The sequence below is a fragment of the Parasteatoda tepidariorum genome, chromosome 5, assembly GCF_043381705.1.
Source record: "Parasteatoda tepidariorum isolate YZ-2023 chromosome 5, CAS_Ptep_4.0, whole genome shotgun sequence".
Taxonomy (NCBI): domain Eukaryota; kingdom Metazoa; phylum Arthropoda; class Arachnida; order Araneae; family Theridiidae; genus Parasteatoda; species Parasteatoda tepidariorum.
This window is the reverse complement of record NC_092208.1, coordinates 54,893,045-54,907,177: the sequence shown is the minus strand read 5'-3', so window position 1 is coordinate 54,907,177 and position 14,133 is coordinate 54,893,045. Positions and strand designations below refer to the sequence as shown.

General features: G+C 29.3%; 1 protein-coding gene across 1 annotated transcript; it reads right to left on the bottom strand.

The window, feature by feature from the left end:
* Positions 1-4,712: 4,712 nt before the first annotated feature.
* LOC107456682 (uncharacterized) lies at positions 4,713-13,963 on the bottom strand. The gene is made up of 5 exons (XM_016074619.3): positions 13,767-13,963; positions 8,713-8,868; positions 7,450-7,520; positions 7,294-7,363; positions 4,713-4,891 (listed from the first exon to the last, which is right to left on the bottom strand). The coding sequence occupies exons 1-5, from the start codon at positions 13,818-13,820 to the stop codon at positions 4,805-4,807; spliced, it is 438 nt and encodes a 145-aa protein (XP_015930105.1). The 5' UTR covers positions 13,821-13,963; the 3' UTR covers positions 4,713-4,804.
* Between the last annotated feature and the right edge of the window lie 170 nt (positions 13,964-14,133).

Sequence of the window (14,133 nt, the reverse complement as noted above, 5' to 3'; positions counted from 1 at the left end):
TTCGACTAAATAGCCGGCCAGGTGGCCGAATGGTTAGCGTGAAGCCAATGGCTGCGGGTTCGAATCCCGTTCTGGGCATGGATGTTTCTCTCTCTCTCTCTGTGTTATCTTCTGATGTGTTAATGTATGAGTGTGGCCCACCCTACGAACGTGTATTTGTTGCAGTATGGCGTGGGTAATGTTACTCGCCTCCGTGACTTTGGTTCACAGGTGCCCTCTGGGTAACGATAAATGAGCAACACTTCCGGCATCTTCCAAGGCGAAGAACGAAAGTTCAGTGCCTGCCGTTATTAGAAAAAAAAATTCGACTGAATATCTTAGAGTCATGTAAATAAGCAGTAAAATTGGAATCGGATATTTGATGAAAAGGAATTGGATATTTACCTTAAATTTTTTGTACATTCAAAGCTCGGTAATCACCAACTGATCATCATTCAAACTATGCTTTTTTGGTTACCATATGAAGGGGTGAAATATAGTTACTTGGATGGTATTATATGTCCTAACTGCTTCACATTTTCAAATTGATTTAGCAGTTTTTACCCTATGAGGAGCTAACCTACGTGATGGCTTTGCAACAGAAGGAGGCCTTTTAGTTATTATGTATTGTACAGTTAGCAAAATAGAAAACGGATCCCCCTGAATAAATTTTGATCTAGTGATCGGATCTTCACCTTCTAGGCCTCAATCTTAATGGTTCGTCGGCGTTTTGTCCGTTAAAATTGCATTATTTAAAATGATGTAAAAAACTGTATTACAATTCAAAAGTCTTTCGACTATAATTAAATAAAATAATAAAAAAAATACTCACTAAAATTTATTTTTTGCATGGAATTATCCGTGGCTAAACAAATTTTATTCATTTTCAATTCAATCAAAAATTTCTCGAGATATGGCAAAATACGCAAAAAGTAAAATTAATATTAAAGGGTTCAAACTTTGACCGGCTCTCTTGGCCTAACTACTGGGACCATATTTTGGGGGTCAGAATTCCAAATTCGTCCAAAAAAAAGTATGTTTAGAGAAAGTACGCTTTTGCATCTGATTTCGTAACTGATAATTGGATCGAGGTAGGATAAAAAAAAAAACATTTTTTAAATTTTTTTCTCCAAAATTCGATCCGAAATTTCAGCAGCTTTGTCGAGAGTTATATCAGAAAGCGTTGTTGATAGTGATTGGACGGATGACGGCAATCGCTGTAGCGTCAAGTCCGGCATAAGTTCATTTGAAACGTTAAACGATTGAGCATGGCGCTTCATATAATGTAATAAATCTGATGGCTTTATAGAAAACTAATTCACAGGACAAGAGCCGTTGAATCTCTTGCTGGGAAGAATCCCCAAAACGCTATAAAAGATATTCCTTTAGTCTTTCGTATGGACCAGTTGCATCGGGTTTCATAAGAATATCGCTAATTAAGGAAGCTACATATGGAAAATTCGGGACAACATAAGACTTAAAGCAATTACAGATTCTGTAATTGCTTTAAGTTTTTCTAAAGCAAATCAATTAACCATAAAGTAATATCTGATCTGTTATAAACAGGAAACTGAACACCTAAAATTTCGGTCATTGTGCTAAGTCTAAAAATAAAAAAATTACTAAATATTTGCATACAATGATTTAAATAAAATTAAAATAAAAGAAATAAATTTGAAATTAATCAAGTAAAATGAAATATTCATTTGAAAATCTTAAAAAAATAAATAAACATTCTCAACAACTCAGAACGAATTACTGGACATTTAGAACAGTGAAATTTGTTTCAGAACAATATAATTATGTAAAGCTTTGTAAGCTTTACAAATAATTTGGTTAAATAAATAATGATGCAGAAGCACTTATCTGTATTCCAGGTGCAGCCATAAGTAGATTCTTTTCAATATACATAGTGCAGAATAGTCATTTTTTGAGAAAGTTTTCCAATTGTTCTGGAATGACGAGCTAGTTCACTTTCGAAAATAAATTTGAATGATTGTTATAATTGTGTATAAAGTTCGAGGTCATTTTTAAGAAAACAAATCTTTATAATTTTCATTTGCGCTTACAATGCCACTCCAGAAAAGACGTTCTGATTAAATGTTCGTTTTGCTCTAGGGTTACATTATTTTAATGCCAGCTTGGCAATAATTTCATTCCTCACGCTGAAATGGCCCTTTTTTTTTATTGAAATCTGCACTTTTTGTTTTTGAAATTTAAATTTGTTTGAAAGTTTAGCTTCTTTTGTGAATGTTTTCGTACTATTTTTGCTTTATGTTAAATTTTTCATTGCTACGCAAAAATACTACTGGAATTAGCAGCTCAAAATTAAGAAGGTGAGTAGAAAATTGGCCTGGTAATATGAAATAAAAAAAATTATTATTCATTTTTCAGATCGAGCATTATCAATTGTTAAACTTCTAGTAAAAAAAAAAATATCGAGCAGGATGATTTACAGCCCGTTTCAAAATGAAAACTTGTTCAAAAGTTTTAGCTTTGTTCCTTCAAAAAGGCAGAAATTTTCTTGGCTTCTCAACTTTAAAGCCCCAATGTAAAAAATCAGTTTGATCGACGAATGATTTTTGTTATAGTCCTTCTTTACAGAAAAGAGTTTCAGTATAGTTCAGGATCTTTTAACAGTATTTTAGTTTTATTTATGTGGCACTAGAGTTGCACAATGGGCTATTGGCGACGGTCTAGGAAACATCCCTGAGGATTATCCAATAACATGCCATCACAACTTTGATCCTCTGCAGAGGGGATGGCATCCCGTTTCGGTAGCCATCTTTTAATAAAAACAAGATATATATAGATTGAGTAAGAGATAAAGATATTTCAGTAGTTAAACCTTCACTTGAGTTGAAAAATATTAAGAATTACTGTAATAAAATTTTATCATCATCAGCCTGCCATTGAAAAGTTTTCATTAGCGCGTAACGGAAATTCTGATTATTTTCACTCTAAGTCTTTTCTAAAGAGGAATTTACTCGATGCTTAAATTAGGATTTACTTTGATTTCTGTGCAGACTTTAAAATTACAAAAATAAGGAGTAAAGCTTTTTAATACATTCACTAAAAAATGGCTGTCTATCAAGGATAATAAAAAAATGTTTGATCATAACAATTAATTTGATTGGAGATGGTGAATTTTTAGTTAAATCTTGTTACCATTAAGTTATCCAAAAAACATTTTTGTGATTTTTCTTTGCATGTAATGCAAATTCTGAGTATTTTAATTGCATTTTTAATTAAAATATATTATTTTAATAACTTTCATAAAGATGGTTTTACTCTGAAACTGTTACTTTGATTTCTGAATTGTGCTAAAAAATGCATAAATAGGAAGATAGGTTCAGTGCATTTATTAAGCTGTATATCAAGAATGATAAAAAAAAAATTTTTGACAGCAAAAACTAATTTGATTGAAAATAGAGAACATTTGTCTGAAATCTTGTTACCGTAAAGCTATCTGAAAAACATTTTTGTGTTGTTGTTTTTTTGCGTGCAGAGCAAAATCTGATTACTTTGTTTTAATGTTAATTAAAATATATAATCTTAACTTTCATAAATATGATATAATAATGATTCATGATATAACTTTCATAAAATGCGAGTTACTTTGATTTCTGAGTTGTGTCAATACAAAAATAAAAAGAAGAGAGTTTCAGTACATTCACTATAATAAGCTGTATATCAAGAATGATTAAAAAAAAAAAAAAACACTTATGCAATAAGAGTTTATACTTGCAAGTTTAATATGTAAGTTTTGAGATGCTCGAAATTCTATTTACTTAAAAATGTGAACCAGCTAGTCACTATAGACAGCTAGTTAATAGATATGCATTAGTGCTAGAAAGTTTTGGACAAAATAAGAATTTTTTTTTGAAAAATTTCTTTATGAATGATTTTGAAGAATATTACAATGACAATTTTATAAGAAATCAGTTTCAAAAAAATTTACAAAATGTCCATCTTACTGTTAGAGCTATATAAAGTGAAGATTTTTTCGTTTTGAAAAAAAAAAATGTTTCAAGTCATAAATATAGGATTTTTTAAAAATATCACAATCATGTTTTAATATGGAAGCAGTTTTTTAAAAAAAGAGGACAGTGTGAAAAAAATTACTGCAACTGAAAATAGAACTGCAAAAGATAAGACAAAAATTGTTAAAAATACAAGTAAGTTTTGAGATAGGAGTAAAATTCTATGTTCTCTTTTTTTTTTCAATTCTTGAATATGTCAACAGCTATTTTTCGCAAACAGTTTGTAGTTTGCAAACTGAATGTTTGCATTTGTTCTGTTAGTCTTTCTTGCTTTGAGGGTTAAAATAATTTTAATAGGAAGTAAACCAAGTGCATGATAGTAACTTGATTTGAAACAATTTTCATAAAAATGGTTTACGTCATCTTTAACTTTATATTTTAAATCTCCGGAAGAAAATGAAATCAAAACAATCCAAATTCAACATCTTTAGTGGGTTAGAAAACATATTTTAATTAATTCAATTATTTTTTTCCACTATTTGCGCCATATGTGGCAACAATAATTTTTTTTTTTAAAAATTGCCTTTTAACCCTGGGTTAGGCTGGTTAACTAACACAATTAATATTTTTTAGGGTACAAATTATGTATAGAAAATATTAAAACTGTTGACATTTTATGTGATGCAATTTTCAAAAAAAAATTGCTCAAACATATAATTACAAATTAGCAGAAATGAAATAACACACAAAAACACAAACTAGATATTTATACAAAACATGAAAATAATAACACAGGTATTAAGTCTGATTTAGACACAAACAATTTAAAATATAAAGTATGTTTAAGATTCCACTTCATGCTTCACGTGAGATGGATCTGCTTTAGTATGATGCTGTGGAGTTGAAGGTGGAGTATTATCACAAATAATCTAGAAAAAAAATTACAGTTTGAAATACAGTATAAGATAAATAAGCATATCTTTGAGCAAACCCTTTATGAAAGCAGGTTAAAAACTATTCAGTTTATATTTGAATAGTTGACAACAAAGAAAGGGTTGAATGAGATTGATGTAATAACCCTAGTTTTGAAGAGCTTCATTTGGTGGTGTAGTAATATGGCTGTAGTAGTAATATGTTTGACAGCCAACTTTTGCATGCTACATGCACTTCAAATGAAACGCAATGTTAAGGTTATCCCTTAACGCTTAAAGTATTCTTAATGACTTTTAAAATACTTCGTTTATCAGCTAACATCTAAGAAATCTGTATACTATGCACATTTCAGTATCTGTATACTATGCTAGATCTGGCTCGCATTTGAAGGCCCTAGCCCAAGATCAATGAGATTTTTTATTTATTTTTTTTCCTTGAGCATTAGATTTAATATGCCGAATAAAGGGCAAAATTCTACTAGAAGACGGAAATACAAGATATATATTTAAGATTATATCTTATACCTAACTTCTTAGCATGATATTTTATGCTTTTAAATAATTTATGCTAAATAATTGTAGATTTTTTTTTATCCCAAATAACTGAACCAAACAGATTTTTATGTATTTCTTTAGTTTGAAAGTAATAATTAGTAAGTTGTAAATAATAGAAAGTAATTACCGGAGTACATGATGTGCTCTTTCGGCAATATTTGAGAAAAAAAACTAAATAAACAAGGACCATAATGTTAGCTGAAGAAGAAGAACAGTAAATATTTCTTAAAGATATGAAAACTGGTGTTTCTTTTTTTTGTATTTACACACTTTGCAGCATAAAAGCAGGTTTGGAAAAATTTAAAAGATCTTGCATAAAAAAAAATTTTATAAGGATAACTTCACAAGAAAAACTTAGCCAATTACATCAAAAAATACATTATTTTAAAATCCAAGTCTGTATGCATCATATATTTTCTTTAATGGAAAATTTAGAGCACACATTTTCTCTTGTTAGCTAATTCAATGAACTTTAAAGTAAAAATTAAATATATAAAAACTCTTATCTATAATAATAAAACTTTAAGAAAATGTCTAAATTAACTTCAATGGGCAAGGGCTACTTATGAATATAAATAATTTTAATTAATGAATAATTTGAAACGACAATTCCTATTAAATTTTCTACACATTCAAATTTTTCTTTTTTTTTCTTTTTCTTTCTTATGTTAATATGAAATCTGATGCAAAACGTTTTCCTATCTTAGAAAATTAAACGTTGAAAAAATTAACACAAACATAATAAAAGAGCTAAAGCAGTTTAGTTAAAAAGAGATTTGAGTTGTATTCAAGTTCAATAGTAGTGAATACGGAATATATTTCTCAATTCAATGTATTTGTCGCTATTTAGCTCTTTCTAGAAAAGTTTTAATTACAGTACAGAACGTTGTGAATTTTACCATATCTTTTCACAAATTCTTTAAGTGCAATCTTTAGCAGGAACTGAGCGTGGACGACCAGATCTAGATAGATCTTTACAGCTATTAATATCTAATAATCGATTGATAGTTCCCTATATAAACGTTCTATTAAAAGCAAGATTTTAATTGCTGAAAGAGTTCTACATCCCGAAAATACGTGATCGAAAAGCTGTTTAACTGTCAACCTTCTTTATTCCATCTTTAAATTGATTCTAAGTATTTTGCTTTAAACAAAAATTGTCTGCACTTATAGAAAGTGCCACTCACAGGATTACTGAGAAAGCAATTGTTTTATAGAAAGATTAAAATTAATTCCCATTTTTTGGAGAGATACAGTATTTAATAGCCACCCTGTAGTAATTGATAAGTTTTATTTGTAGAATTAATGTTGTTTGACTTAATCCCTTAAATGTTATTTTTTATACAATACATATTATTGTTAATTTGAATCCTTTTCCGATTCCACAATGTAACTTTAACCGATTCAACATCGCCCACTTTTTTTAGAAAATTAATATTTTCATTATATATTAATGATATAATAAAATTCATTATATATTATTATACATTAATGATATATTCATTATATATTAATGATATATTTTATTATATATTAATGATATAATAATTTATTGTATAATAAAATGAATATTTTCATTATATATTCTCTTTGTTCATTCTCATTCCCAGGCTTTGACCAGAACAGGTCTGCTCGTATTGCTTTGGGTTTGATTTACGAATTGAGAAATGTCTAGTCAGGGTGCTATTCAACTAGATTATAAGACCAGAGTAGATCAACTCGCAATGCTCTATCAGTTTTATTTCATGTAAAAAGAGTCGATTATCTATATAATATTTTATGCTTATTCCAAAATTAATGAGAATCTGCAGTATTTCAAATAAAAGGAGGAAATTAATATTCACTTCTGAGTAGATTGATTCCGCAGCACTTCTGTAATCATCTCCATAGCCATCTAAGCGATCAATTAAAAACCTAAAGATAGGGAAATAATTAAATCAATTATAATGAAAATATTCAAACCAGTGGAGTATAAAAACAATATTTAAAGTTCATCATACTTTCTTTCTTTTTTTCTTCTTCTTAGAAGTTTCTTTACATAATATATCCTATTAATAAGCTTTTCATTGTTCTGAAATAGAAAAATTCAATAAGTAAATTGTACTACTGTATTAAATTATAAATCTGCAATTATGATTAAGAAAATATAGAAAAGACACATAAAAACAATAAAACAAAGTAATTCTTTCAGAATTATTATTTTTGAAGAGCACAAGAATTTTAGCTTAAAATGTATAAACATTTAAAATGGATATGAGAAATGAACTGTTCTAACATAAAAAAAATACATATAAATTTTTGAAAATTAATAAAATAGAAAAATTCATAGATGAACACCAAAACATTTATTGCATAGAAAACAACAATTCAGGCCTTTGTTTTCTAAATTAGCTTTTTTTTTTAATTCAATTTTTAAAACCCTGTTTTTCTACATTAATATTAATTATCCTACTTAAGTGATTAAAAAAATTATTTTGCTAACATTAAAATTATGCTTTAAAGCAAGCTTATATTTTTTGGAGGTATTGAAATAATACAGAGATTTCTGGCTATGCAATTCATAACTATTAAGCCAAGTAAAGAATGGGAAATGTTGGAACTGGCCATTTGTCAAACTTCTTGTGGGAAAAGGAGAGTATAAAAATAAAAACTGATTAAGTGCTCGAAAGCTGCCGACCACTTCTTATCAACCCACCATTCGCAAAACTCATAAAAACATCATAGTTTGACTCGTTTCATTCATAATTTTTCATATTTATGAAGTTTATTACTAAAAAGTATATATTTTAGCACTAATGATTAATCTTAAGTTATGTCACATGTGTTATCAGTTTTATGAGGTTAAGTGTAGTTTGACCTTTTTTCAATGTAACAATCCTCTTCAGCGCAGAAGAAAAATCTTTCTCAGACAAATTCGCTTTTAGATATTTCCTAGACAACTTTTTTGGGAGGAAGTCGAAAGCAATAAAAAAAAAAGACATTGACACTCTTTTCAACTATGGAAGAATAATTCGAGTTTTAGTGATAAATTAGAACAGAAATGCCTTTTTTTTTTTACTTTCCAAAATATTTTAACTTGATTATATTAAAAATAAATATGTTCACTTTGAAGGATAGGTAGGAGGATGATACAACCTGAGAAGATTTTTTTTTCTTCCTCAGTATTTAAAACATGATAAGAAATTTTTGTTACAAAAGTTGATATAAAATTGTTACTTGCTGATTATTTTGAATAGTATAGAATATCAGTAAGAAGCACATACTTGCTTTAAAATTTCACATCGTTGGAGGAGAGCAAAATATTTTTTCTCGTAAGGAGCTATGTTATTTCCAAATATTTTTCTTTCTATCTCTCCATTAATACTATCAGCCAATGATTCAGTTGGTGCTGATATTTTGTCTTTATCTGAGTTTTCAACCTAAATTTAAAAAGGAACAATTTAAAAAAATTAACAGAAAAATTTTAAAGAAAATATCAAATAAATAGTGTCTAAAAATGAAACAAAAGCATATAAACAACAAAGAACTCCTGCAACAGTCAGTTAGTTATCAGCAAAGCTAATATTTAAAACAAATTTATGGTATTTTATTGAAAACAATATTCATGGTTTTAAATATATTGCCAATTGGACTGGGTAGGAGTCAGGGAACTGGCCTTGCATCAGAAGGGTTTTGGGTCTGAATCCCGGACGAGGCATGGATGTTCTTTCCCTTGTACTATCTGTCTTTACTGTGAGAGCAACATTGGCCCACTTAATAGGGTGCCCTGATTCCGCATCCTACTTGCACCAACCCCAGTGCTGATGTGAAATATCCTCAGCGGTAGACGAATCATGGGTTAGAGTCCCCTTGCTGTCAGACTAACCATGGGAGGTTTTCCTCTCCATGTAACGCAAATGCGGGTTAGTTCTATCAAAAAGTTCTCCACAAAGGAAAATTTCTCCCAATTTTTGATCCAGGAGTTCCCCTGTCTTCTAGATTGGATTAAAAATCATAAGGCAAAGGAGTTGGCGATTAGTAGTCGTAAATCCAAAAAAATTGGGTCACCTGTTCAAAGACAGTTATAAAATAAAATAGTTTTAAATCAAGCGTGAGATTATTGGCTTAGATTCCCCTAACAGCATACTGAAAACAGCAAAAATATGATTTTATATTTCACAAAAAAAGTTGTAGTTATCCATGATTTCCCTGTGTACTCCCCAACTACACTTTGTTCATGGTAAATTTTACTGACTGTCTTGATAGGTCACTAAAAAAATTTATCTGCATATGGTCTGTGGGCTACTATTTGACGATCCTTGCCAAATAAAGGTAAGCAGATTCCTATTCTTGTTCCTAGAGTGCAATAACTTTATTTCTTTTTTCCATGATGCCTTTTTAATTTTAGATCAGAATAGCATAATCTTGGAAAGTTTATCTGATCAAAATTAAGTTCATCAGGGAGATTCCCTTTCAAGCCTACTTTCAACATTGTTTTAGTTTTAGAAAAGGTTTTAAGAGATTCAGGTGTAAACTTGAGAGGAAATATTTTCTTCAAATCTATTCAAATTTTAGCCTATGCTGTTGTTATCATTGCACAACCTTTTGCTGCTTTAGAGAGGATTTTTCAAGTTTTTGAAAAGACTGCAAAGGCTTTACATATAACACAAACCAAGAAAAAATAATATAGGATCAAGTTGGGTAAAGTGGCTGTACGTTAAAAAACATCTATTTTTTTCTTTCAAATTGGGATAATTTGGTCAATATTTTTAGACATTTATCGAGACTTTTGCAAGCATTTTTATTTAAATTTTAAAAACTGATAAAAAATTTAATGTTTACAAACTATGTATCTGTTTATGATCTAGTATGTTAGCTTAAGATGTTAATGACCTTTCTTTTAATGTCATTAAAAACTGGAGGGGAAAAAAAACTATCAATTTTACTTCTAACTGGTAGAGAGACATCTAAAGAACAGATCTGCATAGAAATTTAAGATCAAATTTCAAAATTCTATTTATTATGAATTATTTTCTAGGGTGGGAAAAAGTGAGTATATGGTAAGGCTTAGCTAAGTGTTTGTATATGATAGGGATATTTTTTTTCCCCTTCTGTGTTATTTTTAGAAAGTATCTGAAATGGTTTATGTTTTATAATGAAATAGCTAAAAAAAATAATAATTTACTTGTTTGATTATAGCCCTACAAAGTAATTAACACTGAAAACAATATTTCTTTTAAATTTTAATTTTAAAAGAGAAGAATGAGGGAGGGGGAAGAAATAACAATGTAGCATATATATGTAGATACAATTAAAAAGATTGCCAAAACAGTAGGTATAATGGTACAATTTAGTGAGCATATTTAAAGATACAGATGAGTTTTCATGTAAGTATCCGCATTCATATGACAGTTTTCATGGAAAACAATACATGTCTGCTATAATAAAAACACTTTTAATTGCCACAATTGATATTTAATTTTACATTCCTATTTATATTTCAAATAAATTAAAAAATATTACAGCTTTCTTTCTTTTTGATGAATTGTGTAACTGTAGAGTTCAGCAAAATATATATTGTATCCATAGTTAAACCTAATTTTGACAAACATGGACATTGTTGTTGTTGACTTATGCGTGTTTAGGCAGAGGGGGTGCGATTGTTCCTGTTTTCCAGTGGCGCCATCTATGGCCAAGAATTCGACTTCTACCACACCATACAAAACACCCGTTTATATGGTAGACCCATTCATCATCTACAGATCGTAATTTCAACCTGAATCAGAGAACGATCGATCTCCAATCCAGTACCCCCAGAGGCATTGATTTGTTATGGGAACATGGGGGACTTTTGCGATTCGAATGATTTAACATGCATCAGTCACTTCACTACATGGGGAGTCTTCGGTCAGCGGGGTTCGAACCCGCGAACATAGGCCCAGCGCCCTACCGACCAGGCTAACCCGGCCTTAACATGGACATTAATTCTTTAATATAATAATATGAAGGGAAAAAATTAAGTTTTCAGCATTTATTTTTTTAAATATAATCATGATGCATTTATTTAAGGGCATTTTTATTTCTAAAACAATAATTAAATATGTTTTCTAGTGAAATATATACTAATTTTAGAACTAAACACACTTTACCCCACTTTGGGTTAAAGTGGGTTTATCAAAACATGTTTTTTTTAAACAAAACATGTAAGAAACAAAACAAACAAAATAGATAAGTTATCCTTCATATTTAATCTATATGAATCCAATGTACATAAAATGCATCAAAATTTTCCCGAAAATAAATTTAATGGTTTCGTTTTAGAGCTTTCTTTAGAAAAAGCTTCATTTTATATACCCCACCTAACTCTATAAGCTTTCTTTGAGTAATATTTGCCATGATACATCCAATATTTCCTTATGTGTTTACACTTTTTAACCATTCGCTAGCTTCAAATACTTAGGATCAGAAATTAGTTATCAAAATAGTATCTTACCAGAAATATAAAACAGAATAATGTTTGCTAATAAAGCCTTTTATGAACTAAGAAATATTTTTAAGTCATATTTAATTAGCAGAAACACTGAATTTTGGTTATATATTATCTCTTATTCGACCTATTTTGGTCTACGGCTGAGATTTAGACATTGACAAGATCTGATGAATCTTTTTTTAGTATTTTCGAGAGAGAGATTTTAAGATCTAATTTAGGAGGAGTTAAAAGAAAAGACTTTTGAAGAAGATGATAGAATACATAAATTTATAAATTTAAAAACCCAGATATGATAAAAATTTTCACGATTAATAGACTGAACTTAGTCGCACATGGTCTCACAATGCATGGTTTAAACCCTATCGAAGCTTGTTTTGCCAAAGCTGCAGGAACAAAGAAAAAGAGAATGACCCAAACTGTTATGGATAGATGCAGTTAAAAGAAATTTTGGAATCCTTAAGGTTAAAAACCTGGAGAACGATTGTCATCAAGAGGGCGGCTTGGGAATATATTAAGTTGTGCATTTATTTGTGAATTTTTTATTCCACAAACAATTTTTTAATGTTAAATATTTTCTCTCCAAAACAACCTTTAAATTTTTCAAAGATAATTGAGGAATAAAATAGAAACCTATAACATAATTGATTAAACCTATTACATAAATGATTAAACCATTTCATGTAAAATTGATTCTTATTTTCAAAAAATTTAATAAAGATTTTTTTTTAAAAAAAAACAATGTCTCCTTTCAGAGAATTTTATAAATTTTGGTAGAAAAAGAGTGCCTTTTAAAAAAAAATAGGGAAAGTTGGCAAATATGAGATCTGTTATCAAAATTTGTATGGTATCAAATATGCTTTGTAGAAATTCAAACACTATCAAACATAAAAAAAGGAAGTGTTTATAATAAATATGTTTGATAGTAAGCTTTACTTACACCAGAAATGCACAATTTCGAACCAAATGAAGATCTCAAACTGTCAGCCCCTGCTTTTCAGCCAAAAATTAATTGCAAAAACTAACATGAGAAATATTTTTTGTTGTATTTAATCATATTGTTTTGTCATAAATGAAGGGTATGACTGGTAGCCAGCTCTGGTCAAGTAACTTCATTTTTTTTAAAAAAAGAAGGGAGAAAGATTTATATATTGTGATCAGTAGCAGAATTGATGGCAAGTCTTGGCAACTTCCAGACAGCGGTTGCAAGAAACTAAATAAAAACATCCCTGAAGGGGAGCAACTCAAAGAGTATAACTTGTGGTCACATCCGGGCAAACCTCTGCGAGTTGCCTTTAAAATAATTTGCAAGTTTAAAATCTATTTGGCGCCTTGGTTTTGTAGTTGGTGCAACAGATCACAATGCGGAACTATGACCTTTAAAAGTAGTTGCAGCGAACAAGTACTGACACAGAAAAGCAGTTAAATGCTACATTTTTAACTGTCCAAATATGCAAAATACATTTTTCGTTGTATATCACAAATGTTTCTAAATTATCCAAAATTAAATGCTAATTGGAAATATCGGGGAAATTTCCGTATCGTGATCTATGGCAGAATAGTCGCCAAGTCTTAATAGCTTCTGGGCAGTGGCCCGCAAGAAACTAAAAAAAAAAAAAAACATCGCAGAAAGGGACCAACTCGAAACGTACAATTCATAGCATGTTTTTGTTTGTTTTTTTAATTTGCAAGTTTAAAATCTATTTTGCAACTTAGCGATTGTATTTTGCACAACAGATCAAGATACGGAAATATCCCCAAAGAGTTTTTTTTCTATCAATATTATTCTTTATTTTTTAAACTAAAGAAATACTTTTTCATAGTTTACTGCTAAATATCGATTTATATTACCAAAAATGTACTCAGTATTTCCGAACAACTTTCCCGAGAAGTTTTATTTTGCATCACACAAATAATATAGTGTCTTTAACTTGAATAATTATTTCGTATATAATAAATACTTTTCTCTAAACATGTCATGACCAGATATTTTATGCCTATTTATTTTATTTTTTGCTGTCCATTTCCCCAAAGCGCATTAAACTGCCTATTTCTGCAAAACTAAAGGAATATTTCCGATAAATGGAGTAAAAAATTTTTCAATTAAACGACATAATCAACGTCCATGTTAGAAAATGGATTTTGTAATTCATTTTTGGACTGAAAACAAATAAAATATATTGTAATGCTGTAAAAATCAGCATATTTGTAAACTGTA